Here is an 18,050-nt window from a genome sequence, read left to right on the forward strand (position 1 = left end):
TTTTCCCTGATGGCAACACGAATTAGATGATCTACAAGTCTCCGACTTAAAGTTTAAATCCGAACAATATATTGGATCTCTTTTCGCTGTTCAGTTATTTCACCAAGTAATATTTTCCATTTGTTTGCGCTAATGAGATCTTTACTATCTTTGTTTTAAGACTTTTGAATTTTCATACTTTCATTATCTCTAACCTGCTCTGCACATGTATCACGCTAATGTTTTTGAATTCTTTATGAAGTCTTTTATTTCTGGCCCTGGGTGTGGTTAAATCTCTTGGCACAAAGTCTCATCTTGCGGGACGTGAAAGTGTCTGTCTGAAAAAGTCACATCTCGTCTCTCCTCCCAAGATTATTTTATTATAATAGAGATAAAACTGAAATATCCCCATGACATACAGTATTCAGACCCTTTACTCAGTACCTAGACGAAGCACCTTTGGCAACCATTATAGCCTGAAGTCTTGGGTGTGACGTGACAAGCTTTGCACTTCTGGATTTGGAGATATTCTTCTTCTCTGTATTATCCTCTCAAGCTCTATCAGGTTGGATGTAGACGGTCGATGGACAGCTGTTTTTCCAGAGACGTTTGATTGGGTTCAAGTCTTGGCAACTTAAGGACTTTCCTAGAGTTGTTCCCTGTGTCTTTGCTTTGTGCCCATTGAGGTCATTGTCCTGTTGGAAGATTAACCTTCTGCCCAGTCTAAGGCCCGTGCCACTCTGGATCAGGTTTTCATTAAGGATATTTTGGTTCTTTGTTCCATTCAGCATTCCCTCAACCGTAACTAGTCTCCCAGTACCTGCCACTGAAAAGCAATCCAACAGCATGATGTTGCTGCCACCATGCCTCACTGTTAGAATGGTATTGCACACGTGAAGAGAGGTACCATGTCGCCTCAAAACTTGATGCTAATCTTGGTTTCATCAAACCAGAGAATCTTGCTTGTCGCAGTCTGAGAGTGCTTTAAATGCCTTTTTGAGAACTCCCAGCAAGCTTCCAGGTGTGTTTTACCTAAGAGAGTTTTCCATTTGGCCAATGTGCCTTAAAATCCAGACTGGTGGAGTGTTGCTGTGATGGTTATCCTTATGCACATTTCTCCCATCTGTACACAGGTTCCCTGGAGCTCAGCCAGAGTGACCATGGAGATCTTGTCATCTCTCTTACCTTCTCTTATGATTGTTCAGTTTGACCATCAGCTCTAGGAAGAGTCATGGCTGTTCCATGTAAGGATTATGGAGACCATTATGCTCCATGGTGTAGAAATGCTTTGTAGATTTTCCCAGATCTGTGCCTTGACAAAATCCTGTTTCTAAGATCTGCTGACAGTTCCTTCAAACTGATGGCTTTGCTTTTGCGTGTGTCTTAATCCTGTCCAACAAATTGAATTGTCCACAGGTGGACTCCAAACCAGCTGTAGAAACATCTCAACCATGACCAAAAAAATGGGATGTGCCTGAACCAGAGCGTTAATCCTGTCCAATCACTTGAATTGACCAAAGGTGGATTTCAAGCAAGCTATAGAAACATCTGAACCGTAATCAATAGAATGGAATGCTCCTGAGCCAGATGTTAAGTGTCCTAGAAAAGGCTCTGAATATTTACGTCAATGGGATATTTCCCATTTGCAAAAATCCTAAAATCCTGTTTTCGCTTTGTCATTCTGGGGTTTTGAGTGTTGCTTGAAGAGGGAAAACGTAAAATAATTTTAGTACAAGACCACAACATGACAACATGTGAAAAACGTGATCCATTCTCATTCCCTTTCACGGCTTTCTCCAAATACAGCAAGTCCATTTACAAAAATGACCCGTACATGGAGCTTGCTGATTGGCAGATTCATTACAGAGATATAGAAAACCTTTATATAAAGTACTACTGTATAAACAGTGTCGCATTACTGTACATTCAATGGGAAACACTTGATTCTCTTTTTTTTTAAGAAAAAAATTCTACTCATAGATCTTGTAGAAGATTTTCATCTCACTGTTCAAAATTTTACAATTTTGTGCCTCATCAGAAAAAAGAACAGACGTCTACATTTATACTAGCCTTTCAGTCTCCAAAATCTCCATTAACTACTGGCCCCGTAAGAGAAATTGTATAAAAATAGAAAAGCTCTCCAGCAAAATTATCCATACTAAACAGAGAAATTAAAAAGCTGTAGGCTTCTGTCCGAGCTCCGTATCACTCATTACTTTCTCTGCACTGCCGGCTACGCAGAGAGCAAAGCGTCGCCTATTTTAAACAATCGCATTTTGTAGAAATTGCATACAGTTGTGTTTAAAAAAAAAAAAAGTAAGTGTATACCATGGAAGTTTGACTTTTTCAACATATTTGAACAGGCAAACATTAGAACTCCATCCAGAGAGTAGCTACAGATAAAGGTGAGATAGGAAGGTTCAAAAAGTTTCCGCACTTTTATAATTTCGTTGGAAAAGGTGAAGTCGGGAGGAGTAGAAATTGGGCATTAAAACGTTGGTGTGACACTGGGAAAACTGCATCGCAAATGAAGGCGACTATGTAGAAAAGTGCTCGTAATTTGTTTTTGAAATTCTTAATAATTAGAGTTTAAAAAAAGTGCAGAAACGTTTTGAATGTCCCTCGGACTTCAACAAGAAACACATCAAATTAACCTGGCGTATTCATTCTTAATCGAAATTTAACAAACATGCTGATTTCCCTTCATTTATCACGACTTGATATCCAAAAACTTAGAATTTGGTATTCTAGATGCGGTGCCAATGATTAGAACCTCCTTAGGGAGTATGCAGGTGGACACACAGATATCGAGGGTCTGGTGTTCTCTTTGCTATTGATGTGTGTGGTGTCATCATGCCAACAGAAATATGGTTGTGGATGCCTACGAGTCTGGCAAGGGATTAAGAAAGACCACCAAATTATTCCACTGTGAGGAAAACCATCTACAAGCGGTGTGGATTTCAAACTATTACTGATTTTTCTGGGACTTTCTGGGCCACCAGGCAAAGCAGTGCACTGGAGCCCCTACCTACACAACCACTCAGCAAGTTACAACATATATAAGGTTTACCATAGGGCCCCCCTAGGGTGACCAGATGCGCTCAGCTATAAAGGAGGACCAAAATTACTAAATATATTTTCCAACTCCAATCAACCGCTAACCGATGTCCGTTGTGCCGTTGGGCGGAAATAGAATATAAAACAGTGTTGCCGCTTCTTGATGTTACAATTATTGATAACGTAATAATGTAACGTAATGTCACGAGGTGACGCCGATGAATGGAGAATGGCCGAAGGCTGCTCATTCTCAGTACATATCATATGTAATTAGTCAAAAACAGTCAACTCTGTTCATGATTCTGTGAAAGGAGGACATTTTGATGAATTTTTGGAATGCCTGGATGATGGAGGAAACCATGTTAAAAAAGATGACATGTCCTCCTTTTGGAGGACATCTGGTCACCCTAGGCCCCCCAGGAAACTTCCCAGAAAGCCCATGCATTAAGACAGCCCCGCTTTCCGACCCAGCAAATTCAGCCCAAGAGTTGACTGTTGAATACTAAAAGAATACCCTGCGGTGGGCTGGCACCCTGCCCGGGGTTTGTTTCCTGCCTTGCGCCCTGTGTTAGCTGGGATTGGCTCCAGCAGACCCCCGTGACCCTGTAGTTAGGATGTAGCGGGTTGGATAATGGATGTATAGTAAAAGAAGTCTCCAAGAACCCCCCTTGCAGGATCTGCAGGTATAACTCCTGCAAAACATTGGTGTCAAAGTGCATGCATCTTCAATCAGGAAGAGACTGCACAGATTTGACCTGCGAGCGAGGTGTGCCAGGAAAACGCCGTTGGTGTCCAACAAGAATGTCAGACTACAGTTTGCCATTGAACATCCAGGAATTCTGGAAAAATGACAGAAGAATCAAAGTTAGAGTTGGTTAGGCACAGTCACAGTAGAAATGCTTGGCACAAACCAAACACAGCATTTCTGGAATGGAACCTCATACCTGCAATGAAGCATGGTGGTGGATATATTTTGGTTTGGGGACGCATAGTTATTTCAGGACCTGAGAAGCTTTGTGTCATCAAGTTAACTGTGAATTCTGCGTCACATCAGAAGTGTACTTCAAAGGAATATGAGACCATCTTTTCAAAAGCTGAAGTGGAATCAGAAATGGATCTTTAAAAACGATAAATCATGCACACTAGCAAGTCTACCAAGGAGTGACTTGAAATGAAGGAGGATTGGTCAGTAGGATTATGGACTGACCAAAACAAAGCGCTGGTTTTGACCCCATTGGAAGTTGTTGGAGGGATTTCAGATGGGCAGTACACATAAGGAAACCCACAAACATCTTACAACTGAAGGAATTTTGCATGGGGTCAAAACTTTCATCCAGTTGATGTTAAAGAGTGGTGGACAGCTGTGCAAATGCCTACAACAAGTTATTTCTGCTAAAGGGGGCAATATCAGCTTCTGAAGCCAAGGGTGGACTTACATTTTATATTGTTATTGAATTGATTTGAAAAGGTCAGCTTTCTTTGTGTTTTTATTCAAGTATATCACCTTTATCTGCGCAAAGATCAGATGTTTGCCTGTTCAAATATATTGAAAAGTCAACGATTTCCATGGGGTATACTTACCTTTTTCACATGACTGTAGTTCAAGGATGGGATGATTTTTGTACGGTGTTTGAATATCTTTTTTCTTCCTTGTGGGTTCCATAAGTGAAGCTTCCATGCCTTAAGGCTTGAATAAAGTTGGCTTCATTGTTTCAAATTTGAATTTATAGGTGGGTGGCAGGCCAACATGTAACGTGCTATTGAAGGTCATCCAGCTGAATACTGGCAGGTTGCCTTGAACTGTGGGTCCATTGATGGCCTCTGCTAAGAACATTTTGGCTGCGTGGTAATCAGTTACCTGGAAAAAAAACAAAAACAAGATGGAAACTTAAATAACAGGATTACGTTTTGTAAGCTTCACAGTGGCTATCTGATCGTTTAATAGTAGGAGGCAGTAACAAGGCCTTATTTCACTCATTGATTAATGCTCCTTCTGTTTCATTGGCTTGTGATAACACATAGCTCTTCACACTTTAGTATAAAGTTTTACTGCCTTTTGGTAATCAGCTTTGTGTTTTAGTCTACCAAGACATTCAGAACTCAGTGAGCATTTCGGTATCAAATGTAGGATTTGTGTTTTGAACAGTAGAAGCATTAATGTGTTTTTCTATTTCCACCCCATGACAAGAAATCCTCTGTGTTGAAGAACAAATGGCCATTAAACCAGTGATAATGATGATGCAGGACAAATATACCGAATCAAAACAGACTGAAGACACACAATTTAAACTAGAGAGTGATGTGCAGCAAAGATTAAAAATGTTAATATGAAAATGTCAGGGCCAGGCAACATGAATCCTTCAAGAAGCTAATGATTAAATATGCAAAACTTTACAATAATCATTTTGGAGTTCATTACAAACTGTTGACTTTGTGTGTAACACATCCATCCATCGTCAAACCCGCTGAATCCAAACACAGGGTCACGGGGGTCTGCTGAAGCCAATCCCAGCCAACACAGGGCACAAGGCAGGAACCAGTCCTGGGCAGGGTGCCAACCCACCACAGGACACACACAAACACACCAAGCACACACTAGGGCCAATTTAGAATCGCCAATCCACCTAACCGGCATGTCTTTGGACTGTGGGAGGAAACCAGAGCGCCCGGAGGAAACCCACGCAGACAACATGCAAACTCCACGCAGGGAAGACCCAGGAAGCGAACCCAGGTCCCCTTACTGCGAGGCAGCAGCGCTACCACTGCGCCACCGTGCCGCCCGTTTGTAACACAAATTCTATCAAATGTAGGATTTGTGTTTTGAACAGTAGAAGCATTAATGTTTTTCTATTTCCACCTCATGACAAGAACTATTTGGTGTTGAAGAACAAGTGGCCATTAAACCACTGATAATGATGATGTAGGACAAATACACCAAATCAAAACAGACTGAAAATGCACAATTTAAACTAGAGAGTGATGTGCAACAAAGATTAAAATGTTAATATCAAAACTTCAGGACTAGACAACATGAATCCTTCAAGAAGCTAAATGATTACATATGCAAAACTTTAAAATAATCCTTTTGGAGTTCATTACAAACTGATGAATTTTGTGAGTAACAAAAAATATAATATCTGTATATATATATATATATATATATATATATATATATATATATATATATATATACTGGGGTGGGCAAAAGTAGGTTTATAGTTGCGAGCATGCGAAGCCAGCGATTTGAACATTTACGAGATTGTACCCAATTTCATTGTGACATTCTTTTGAGTTAATAAAATTAATAAAGCTATTCTAATAATCATAACCTGCATGCCTTTTTCCATGCAAACAACTGTACACCTGCTACTCCATTCCTCACACGGTTTTCAATTTAATTAAAAAGCTGAAATTTGGCAATCTGCTAAGAAAGGACATTTCGGTACATCAATATTTATGTATATAGCCCTCCAGTAGAAAAACTGGTTTGGTCTGGTTTTAGCACATCTCAGTAATTGAAATAGCATTTTTTTTCTCTTTATGTGCTTGTGACCCACCGATGGCAACCCACGACCCACTGACATAGAGTATCGGCAGTAATATATATCCACTTCTAGCACCGCTTAACATATTCATTCACATCTGTGCACTTTAATGGGGGGTCACATATAACTGACGAAAAAAAAAAAATTAATCCTGAACGTGAGTGAATGGTGCAAACAAATGAAAATTGGAAATGTCTAGTAATGATAAAAATACATATTCTAATTTCACTTTATTTCTACAGATTACCCATTTCAATTCAAAAGAATACACTTTCCTGTAAAATTGTATTTTACAGCGACCATCAACCAAAGCCAAGTCACTAGAAAAAGCAGGACTGTTTTGGTCAAGGACAATTGTGTATGGCATGATGAAGAGTAAGCAGCTCCAGTGACCTAATAATATTATTACTTATTATTTGACTGGTCCCTTTATGCAAGGCAACTTACAATGTTTAATTTAATTACATTTATATAGCACTTTTCTCACTACTCAAAGCGCTTTACACAGACAGAGGGAAACCACTTTAACCACCACCAATGAGAAACATGCACCTGAATGATGTGACGACAGCCATTATTGAGCCATTAGGTGGTGTAGTGGTGGGAGAGATGTCAGTTAGAGACAGGGAATGATGAGGGAGCCAGAATGACTAGGTCTTAGGGGCTGGACATCGGGATACACCTTGCTCTTTACAAAGGATGCCCAGAGATCTTTCATGACCACAGAGAGTCAGGACCCCAGTTTTACATGTCATCCAAAGGATGGTGCCATTTTTACAGCACAGTGTCCTCGTCACCGCACTGGGGCATTGGGATCCTCATTCAACCTACAGGGTAAGCGCCCCCTGCTGGTCGCCAACACCTTTACCAACAGCAACCCAAGCTTTTCCATGCAAGTACTGGCCGGGCCCAAATATACTTAGCTGCAGGTGGATGACCCCTTCTGAAGTGCATGTGGTATGGCTGCCGTTACTATAAATTGACAGTTCATAATAAGAACTTGCATGTTTGCTCTGCTCACCACTTAACAGGTAAGAACCAGTTAGAAGAGGAACTTGGCTTTGTCTAAGCTGACATATTTAACCACAGTTTTGGTGACTTCAAGGTGAAGAAAAACTTTTAACCCAGCCAATGGACAGAGGTAGAACACTGATTGGTAGAAGGTTCAAGAACACAGATAGTGTCTAGACAGGATTGGCCCAAAGGCACATGGGTACTGGAGTTGACGCCTAAACTATGACACACCCCATTGGTCCAAGGAGTACAGTAAGGAAGGGGAAAGCCGATGTAGATAGATGGTAAATTTAGGACACACCAGCAGTTGCTTGTCACTACACTTCCATCAACATCCATCCAGAGAGAATGCAAGATCAAAGTCTGAAATTTTAAATTTCCCCTTGGGGACAATTAAAGTAAGTAAGTAAGTATCTATCTATCTACAGTGGAACCTCGGGTCGTGACTGAAGTAATTTCCCCCTTAGGATTGTATGTAAATACAATGAATCTGTGCCGGACCGTATGAGTTGTATGTAAATATATATATTTTTTAAAGATTTTTAAGCACAAAAATAGTTAATTATACCATAGAATGCACAGTGTAATAGTAAACTAAATGTAAAAACATTGAATAACACTGAGAAAACCTTGAACAACAGAGAAATCTAACATTGCAAGAGTTCACGCTACAGCCTTACGAACCACTCACTGTAAACATCTTTTTTTAATGAGCTTTAAGCACAGGGAAAAAAAGAAAATTTGAAAAATCCGTAATTTATACAAAAACTAACCATTAACAGTCAAGAAAACTAACCTTGTATGAGTCGAGTGCTGGCATGAAGGAAGTGAGGAGGAACTGGGTGGAGAGGAGATTGTAGTTTTGAGGTAAAGTCTGTGATGATGCGGGTTCGCTGCATGCTCCCATCTCGCTTCTGGGAGCCCTTAAACCCGTCACCGTCGGTAATGTTACTCATGAGCACGACAGTGAGGCACTACAATGGAGCAATCGGATGGTGCAAAAAGTGCCAAGTGCTTTTATTAAAATCCACAAAACAACAATCAAAAACAAAGTCCAAATTAAATAAAGTGCAGTGCTTTCAGAATCCTTCAATAAATAAATGATCTCATAAAAACAGAAGTAAAGTAGAGATTAAAATCCCATAGAAAAAAGCCTTCATTAAATACGAGATTAAAACAATGCTCGAAGCAGTCTCTTTAAAAACAAGCTCGGTGCTTTCTTTAACTGCCTTCTTTAACTGCCTTCTTGCACTCTCTCTCTCGCTCACTCGCTCTCTCTCTCTCTCTCTCTCTCTCTCTCTCCTCTCTCGCTCACTCTCTCTCGCTCTCTCTCTCTCTCACACGCACTCTCCCTCTCTCTCTCTCTCGCTCACTCGCACTCTCTCTCTCTCGCTCACTCGCTCTCTCTCTCTCTCGCTCACTCGCACACTCTCTCTCTCTCTCTCGCGCTCTCTCTTGCATGCTCGCTGCACAGGGAGAAACTGAACACGTGCGTAAATCATTGGCGCGTACAAACCGGAAGGGATACTGGCTTGTTCGTCACCTGAATGTGTGGTCGTGAACAGATGCAAAAGTTTGGCGAACTTTTTGGTCGTAACCTGATCTGAACGTGTTCAGAGACATTTGTGACCCGAGGTTCCACTGTATATCTATCACTCTGTCTCTCACTCTCTATCAAGCTCAGCTCAGTGACACAATGTAAGAATGAAAGAGACCCCAGATATCCAGGCACATTAGGAAAGAACAGCTGCTATTCATCCAGGTTGTACTGTCACATCCACTCGCTTTGGAATTTTTAAACACCATGATTTAGGGAATGCTCAGCTTCAGGTGTTTGTCCTGTTCCTAAGGACATGTGGTATGGCTGCTGTCATTTGACAGATAGAGTCGGTTACATTTTTTTCATTCTTCCATTTTGGCAAAGGCAAGTGAAGAGTCTTGCTCATGGTCACACAGTGTCAGTAGTAGAATTTGAACCTTCAACACTCTTAACCTCTACACCACACTGCTTGCCAATACTATTAGCCCTTTGTAATAAATAATCAAAAATAGCATACAGAAGAGCACTTTGCTAGTTTCATAGCACTTCTGATACATCTGATTGCCCGATGGCACTAAAACTGACACCCTTTATCTTATGAAATTTCCCAGGCATAGACGTGCAACACAGCTAGTATTGCACAATCAACTCGAGGAGGTTGGATTGACATCGGTAAAGAACACTTCGTAGAGCTGCACTGTTGGCCAGTGTCAAAAAAGCTAAATTAAACCCACCGTGATTCAGTGTTGTGTAACAATAAAATGGGAAAAGGTCCAAGGTGGTGAGCACTTTTTATAGACACTCGTAATGAATGTTTTTTTTTTAAAGTATCATTTATCAAGACTTGAGAATTTTGACACGACTCAATGAGCCTCCTATAGTAATCCAGTAATGATGTATTCATTTCCCTTCATATTAACAACCAAACCTTTGTGTCGTAGCATCCTCCAGGGCTGGGCTGCTCTGATTGAAGATCTTCTCGGCAGCAAATCGTTTTGCATGGATTACCCTCCGAGTATGGATCTTTGGTGTAATCTGAAGACAAAGTAAAGTGAAAGGTTTATACAGGGGTAAAGAAATCCATCCTGGCAACATTAGCAAAGTGTGATCCGACAGCTACAGGGCACCACTGGCATGTAGTCCATGTTTTGTGTAACAGGACACCCCAGTAGGGCAATCTGCGTGAGTGCAGCTTTCACAGTCAGGTTCAAGTAAAGTGAGGAAAGTAAAAACACAATACATTTTTTTGCTCAAAAGCAATCCCCTGTATAGATACATAGCACTCATAGTGGCCACTTAATTAGGTACACTTGGTCCTTAACACAAGCACCCACCCTGCTCCCTCAAGCAGCCCATTATGTCACGACACTAAACAGACACTCACTGAACATACAGTATTATTAGGAGCACTGCTCTTTGTTTGTTTTTTTTTGCTCAAAGCAGCATCAATACTTTGTGTCATGGATTCCACCAGATGTTGGAAACATTCCTTTGAGATTCTCATCCATGTTGATTTGATTGCATCACGCAGTTGTCAGCAGCACATTCATGCTGGGACTCTCCTGTTCAACCACATCTGAATCTACTGGATTGAGATCTGGTGACTGGAAAGGCCAAACCCAGTGTCACATTCGTGAAACCAGTTTCAGATGAATTTTGGTTTGTGATATTCTGTATAATCATGCTGGAAGCAGCCATTATAAGATAGGAAAATTGCGGCCATGAAGGGATGCACATGGTCATCAACAATAGTCAAATAGGTTGTGGTCTTCAAGCAATGACTGATTGGCCCAAAGCGTGCCATGAAGACATTCCCCACATCATTGCGCTACCACCACACAGACTGTTGACACAAATTCTGATCCTACCATCCTTGTGTCTCAATAGAAATGGAGATTTACCAGACCCGACTACATTTTTCCTGTCAGTTTTGTTGAGCCTGTGCCCACCACAGCCTCATCTTTCTCTTCTTAGTTGACAGGAGTGGAACCCAGTGTGGTCTCCTGCTCAGGGTTCAACGTATTGTGCATTCTGAGGTGCTTGTCTGCTCATCATTGTTGTACAGACTGATCATTGGAGGTTACCGTAGCCTTTCTGTCAGCTCAGTCCACTCTGGCCATTCTCCTCTGACCTCCCTCATCAACAAGGCATTTCTGTCCACAGGACTACTGCTCACTAGATGATTTTACGATATTCTGAGTAAACTCTAGAGAGTGTTGTGTGTGAAAATCTCAGGAGGCCAGCAGTTACAGAAACACTCAAACGAGCCTGTCTGCCATCAACAATTATGCCATAGCTGAAACCACTGACATCACACTTTTCCCTATTCTAGTGTTTAATGTGAACTTTACCTGATGTGCCTGACACCTGTGTCTGCATCATTTCATGCATTATGATGCCACAAGTGGCACACTTTGCACTCGATTTCCAATCCAGGTGGTACATTGTGTGGTGGATGTGGCTATCAACCCATGCTCCCAATGATGCCACATGTTTGGCCAATTAGATAATTGCATGGATAAGCAGGTGTGCACAGGATAGTTTGCAGGATTGACAGATATTGACTTTAGTGTGGTTAGAAGGTTAGATATTGATTTTAGTGTAGTTGGCAAGATAGGAAGATAGATAATGTTAGTGTAGTTGGCAGGATAAGGAGATATTCATTTTAGTGTAGTTAGAATGATAGATATTGATCTTAGTGTAGTTGGCTAGATAGATAGATAGATAGATAGATAGATAGATAGATAGATAGATAGATAGATAGATAGATAGATAGATAGATAGATAGATAGATAGATAGATAGATAGATAGATGTACGTGTATCCATATATACAAACTTATCTTCATTTTTGCCACAATAGAGGAGGGATAAAGCAGTAAGGTAAAACATCATAACACTACTACCTGGAAGGCAGCCTTTTGAAGAGAATAAGCAGTAAAGGAGTGAATAAAGCTCGACAGGTAAGCACAAGGAAAATTCTGAATTACAACCTACTGTTATATCTCATGATGCGTTTCAATGAAACAATGTCATTCACTCTGTTTTGATCTCGGCGGAAGATTTTAGCACGAGGACATAAGTCGTAGGAGAAATCATCCCCGTACTGCTCCCACATGACAGGGTAGCCACTCTCATTGTATATCTTCTTGTGGAATGGCACATTATAGGAAGGCCAATAACCTGTGGAGAAAAACAAACAGAGTAACTCAAGAGTCAGCGTTTGTAGTCTCATAGCTCTCAAGATATATTTTATTCTCATGATGATGATTACATGACTGAGCCTTGAGAGAGACCCTCTTTCATGCTCTTAAATTCTAGACTTTGACTTCAGGATAAGAATGAATGATCAGTTGGTGCTCAGCATGAAGTAGGAGAAAGAGCGGACTGTTGATATTTTAGTTCAAAGCAATAAGTTCACAGCCGTATAAAGCCTACCATCTGCACCACTATTGTAACCATTCATACGTGCCCAGATCACACTTCTTAATGTTATGTTTAATCCCCATAATTTTTCAACAAGGAAGAATGTTATTACGTATAACAGAAACATAAATACCAAAACATCAACATAACTACAGTGGGAGAGGTATGTCTAAACTTCACTGCTGCAGTGATGCCAATTTAGCACAAATATTTTGTGTGAGATGTTTTGAAACTGTCACCAATGCACAGCCTGGTGCTGCAATCGGGACAGTAGACATGGGTTCCTTTGTATATGTTTCTTCTAATATTTTTTCTGTGGCTGGTGTATAAGAGTGTCGAATGTTAGCTTCTGATTTGCACGATCACACACCTCTTGTGTTATTGTGGGCTAACGCAGCACAAGGCTTAGTGACTTCCACATTTCTCCTGACATGAACATCGACAGTCGCTGCATTATGGACAGTTCTAAGAGGGCTAACATCATTTTTGTCCTTCTACTTGATCACAATCTTTTTGCCACGTACTTATTTGCATGCAACCCAATTCACTTGGCATATCACAGCAGTTCGGTCATACAGTGCCATGTGCAGCAGTTTCGCTATCCAGGTCAACGTCAGATGACCAATTCACACCGTCATCACTATCGCTTGATTCAGCTAATGGTTCAGTTTCAGTTTGTTCTAAAACTAGCTTTATGGCTTTTCATTTACACACCATTGTGTTTTTTGTTGAAAGCCCCGCCCCACTTATAAATATTAATGAGTTGCTATAGACCGGTAGAACGCATAAACATAGTCATGATTTTTTTGCAACATAGTGTTATTTCATCCACAAGATGGCAGCAGAATATTATCCTGGCTGTTACTCAGGCTTAACACTGTGTATGCTATCAAAAGAGCTTATGAACAGTAGTACTCGGGGTTAACCATTTTTACATAGAATTTGGGGTAAATGCCAAGGAGGTTAAGCCACATATGAAAACCCAATGTAGCTTTCATAAGGCTGCACAAAGATTGCTACAGTTTAAATGCTCTACAATGATTTGCCAAGTCATTTAGACTCTGCTGATAACTAGTGATGGGAGGACAACATCCTGTGAAGCTTTTGAGGCTTCTTCTGGATTGTGACTGAAAAGGAAAGGAAGTTTTGGAGCTTTGAAAACAATGGGATATGTTGGTTTACATGAACTATAGCAGCTATGAGATTGAAACAATCAGTGAAAGAAACGCACACACATCCTCTTATAGATTGCATAGTTTCAATCTGACAGGCACACTAAATGTCTAAGAACGCTCTTTTGTGTTCATTTTGATCTTATTATGATGTTGTCATTAAAATGAAGACGTCAATGTACACATTAGTATGTGAGATAATTACGATTAAACAATGTTTAAATGTGTTGTCCTAAAGCCATAAGCCAAGTATGAAGGAGCAAAGAGAATTAAAATGGGATTTAGGGAATGTGCTTGTGTAGAAGGGCATTGTGAATGGGGCAGAACAGAAGGGGTTTAGGGAAGGTGCGTACAGCATCAGTGACACACTAAAGATGAATTGTGTAGTACGCCGTTTTCCTGACTGCTGGACAACAGCACTTTCTTGATTGATTATTTTTTTTCCGGTTCTGGACTCAATATCATCTCTGGATAAAATAAAAGTGTGAGCTGTAGTCCCTTTTATAGAATTTCAAACATGGCAAAGCTCTGAAGCAGTCAGACCACTGCTGGTGTTTCAGTGACATTGGAAGAATAAAAACATCAAACATATGGTAATGGGTATAACTTTCAAGCTACGGTACAAGCTTCAGTATGTTATTTTATTAAAGTGATTCAAGCTTTGAAGTTTTGGTGTCAACGTCCCATCCCTACCGATAACGTGCCACCATCTTAAATAGTGGTGCAGCAAGCAGTACCAGTCAAAGCCCATTTGGAGCCCTAGGTGGGGTGGACAGATGTTGTCTCTCGTTGTCCATAGCAGGTAGTTGGTGTTATAGACTTTGATGATTTGTACTCTCTCGGTGTCCAGAGCGCACATCCTTTCAAATAGCGCCCATTTGTGCATATACAATGGACTTGAAGGAGCATGTACCTCTTGGTGTATGGATCATGCATACTTTTACTTTCATAACTGGCATTATCCTCAAACGTCTACAATCTGGTGGGGGGTTCTTCTCAGTGTCTTGGATCATGCGCCCCTTAGACGAATGCACAGTAGGCCACTGCCTATGTCACCCAATGGATTACCGGCTCTGGCAGCTATGAGTCATGTGTCAAATGTCTGGAGGTCAAATTATGGCAACCGAGTGTCATTGCGAAAATCAATATGGCCGTGGTAAGGTCAAGACTGAGAAAATGGGGCATATGTGACTGAAAACAAACTGCAGAATGGTGGTGCAGTGAAATCCAGAAAATGACAATAAAACATTTTACAGCATAAAATACAAAGTTAATTCAGAAAGTTACATCAAAAATGGAAGCAGGAAAGTAAAAAACAAAACAACACTACCAATTTCTGACCAAGCCAAAACGTTTCTTTTAAAATGGCTGAAGGTTGGTTTGGTGGGGTTGAATTTCATATTTAACTTTTAAAATTGGCTATAATTTTTAACTTGTCCCACCACCAAATATTTCCTTGAAGAAGAGATAAAAGCATCAAGACATTTCTGTAAATCACTGGCCAGGTCTTCCAAAAGGCAAAGCTAACTAACATTTAGGAACCACAAGGGATTGGGCAGATGGATTAATCCTCACCACCCCTCCATACTGTGGAATGTCCAGGGTTTCTTTTTTTATTTTCCAACCAGCAGAGGTAGCTTTTCTCTTACCCTTTCGCAAGATGTCAGTCTGGTCAGAAAACTCCACCACGCCCGGGATTTGTTCCACCACATAGAGTGCACCGGGTTCAATCCATCTTTTTAGCTCAATTTTGTTCAGATCCAGTATCATGTACTGGTTATTATATGTTCCTGGAAGGAATGCAGTTGAATGTAGTTAGCAAAAAAATGTACATTGTAGGCTAGCAAAAGAGAATATGCTGGAGTTTATTCCCTGGCATTTTTAAGATACATCCAAACTTGAATTCCTAGACTCACTCACTCTCCAGTGGTAGTACTTGATTTAATGGTCTTCTTTAGGATAAATTATGTCATCACTGTAACATTAATGCTCTGCCTATTGTGGCATTTTCCTACAATTTTAGCCCATTTTCTACTAGCCCTTTTACATGGACGAGTGCCTCCTTGATCCCCCAATTACTTGTTTCCTGAAGAGCTAAAGCATCATGACCACCTGCCTAATATGCTGTTGATTCTCTGTGTAACACCAAAACAGCTCTGACCCCTCTGCAAGACCCCTGTGGTACCTGGCACCAGAATTAGCAGCAGATCCTCAAACTCCTGTAACTTGTGAGGTTGAGCGGCCATTCATTGGAGTTGTCGTCCCAGCACATTCCCCACATACTTCAAAGAACTAAGATCTGGTAAGTTTTGAGGCAACAGCAACACCATGAACTCTTCATCTTGTTTTTCAAACCATTTTTGAACCATTCTTGCAGAGTGGCTGGATACAATATCCTGTTCAACAATACCACTACCACCAGGAAATACTGTACATGGTCTGCAGTGATGTTTAGATAGGTATTACATGTCAAATTAACATCCACGACTGACATAAGGGTTTCCTAGCAGAACATTCCCAGGTTTTGCAGATTTATCTTCTTCCCATAGTACATCTTCCCCAGGTAAATCATGCACATATACTCAAGGCATCCATGTGATGCAATAGGAAACGGAGTTCATTGGACCAGTCGATCTTCATCCATTGATCCAAAGTTCAGTGCCACTTTTAGGTGCTTTCGATGCTGGACACGAGTTAATCTGGGCACTCTGACTGGTCTGTGGTTATAAAGACCCAGCACTGTGCTTGGCCCTAATCAAAGTCACTCATCTATCCTCCTTCCCTTATCTTCTGCATTCAATGTCATATGCTGCCTAATATATCCCTGACCTTGACTTGCACCATCCATGTCATTCACTTCATGGGTGTGGTCATAATGTTGTGGCTCATCAGTGTATTTGTGTGAAAGTCTCATAATCTGTTGCACTAGTGGTGGTCCAAAGAATGTTCAAACTAGCTAATTAACAATAATTTGCATAGGTGAACACACCCCCTCTTACATTTTTCTTTGTAAGGTGATTTCTAAACTTGCTCAGGCATAACCAATCACTCTGCAGATCAGTTGTGGCGATTTAAAATAATTCAGAATAAAAGCTGCTGTTTCAAGAGAATTCTGCCGCTTGTGTTGAAGCAGGCAGACAGAGGTTGTCTCTCCCTATGAAGACTTTATTTTATGGCGCACATACAGACTCAACTCAGATAGAACAATGAGCCCCCAGCCATGGGCACCTTTTACATTTCTTACAGTTCTTATCATTTAAGCCATTGTTCTTCCTCATCTGACTTCTAGCATTCCATTGCTCCAGTCCTGCCTCTAATTAATTCCACCAATAATTCTTAGTTGAGGGGCCCATTCTTCGGCTCTCTAGCATGCCTGACCTTTGGCTTATGAAATACTGGTGTTTTTTAGTTTATACAAAGTAATAAAGAATATGTAAAAATGAATCTAAATGAATTTAATGCTTAGTATAAAACAGTGCTTACTTTCCCATGTGCTTATAATACTTTTCTTGTATGTGTAAATTACTGATTTTAAGAATACAATTTTCTATACTTACAAGTGTATATCAAAGCACAAATCCCAAAGAGGAGCAAACTGAACTTTCAGATAAAGTTGTGGAATGGCACAAATCAATAGATGAGTATCTGGATGAGTATCAGTCCAGATTATCATTAAGCTGTAGAAGGTGTAGGGTGCCCCATGGGCCAGGACTAGATCAGGTTGTCCCTTCAAATCGGATGACCAGTGAAGAAACAAGACTTTTCACTGAGGCTACCAAGATGGCAACTTGGCAGGCCGTTATGGCAATGACTGGTTATTGTGTGTGTGTGTGTGTGTGTGTGTGTGTGTGTGTGTGCGCGAGTGCCACCGGTGTTGCGAATGCTCTGTAAATCCGTCAAGTCTTGCTGGCCAAACAAAAAGCCACTCTTTGAATAAACTCACCTTAAGTTTTGTGTACAGTGCTTGTTATGTTCATAAACACCTTCTGTAGCCAGTTGGCAAAAGGTAGTGTGGTCTGATAACACCAAAGTCAGAACGTTTGGACCAGAATGTTAACAGTGCATCTGGCTAAAGCTTATTCCAGAGTTAAAAACATTACTGCATATAGTACAGTCGTGGCCAAAAGTTTTGAGAATGCCACAAATATTAATTTTCACAAAGTTTGCTGCCTCAGTTTTTATGATGGCAATTTGCATCTACTCCTGAATGTTATGAGGAATGATCAGATGAATTGCAATGATTTGCAAAGTCCCTCTTTGCCATGAAAATGAACTTAATCCCCAAAAACCCATTTCCACTGCTGTTGTTGTGAGGAAG

General features: G+C 40.6%; 1 protein-coding gene across 1 annotated transcript in view; it reads right to left on the reverse strand.

The window, feature by feature from the left end:
* Nucleotides 1–346: 346 nt before the first annotated feature.
* The window catches only part of LOC120536950 (phospholipase B-like 1), a 62,343-nt gene continuing 44,639 nt past the window's right edge, over nucleotides 347–18,050 (reverse strand). Inside the window, exons 8-11 of the mRNA XM_039765528.1 lie at nucleotides 15,382–15,522; nucleotides 12,132–12,317; nucleotides 10,064–10,170; nucleotides 347–4,894 (exon numbers count right to left, since the gene is read on the reverse strand). Of these exons, the coding sequence (XP_039621462.1) occupies nucleotides 4,718–4,894; nucleotides 10,064–10,170; nucleotides 12,132–12,317; nucleotides 15,382–15,522 (611 nt within the window). The 3' untranslated portion in view covers nucleotides 347–4,717. The remainder of the gene's footprint in view (nucleotides 4,895–10,063; nucleotides 10,171–12,131; nucleotides 12,318–15,381; nucleotides 15,523–18,050) is intronic.

This window comes from Polypterus senegalus, chromosome 10 (assembly GCF_016835505.1).
Source record: "Polypterus senegalus isolate Bchr_013 chromosome 10, ASM1683550v1, whole genome shotgun sequence".
In the NCBI taxonomy this organism is placed as follows: Eukaryota; Metazoa; Chordata; class Cladistia; order Polypteriformes; family Polypteridae; genus Polypterus; species Polypterus senegalus.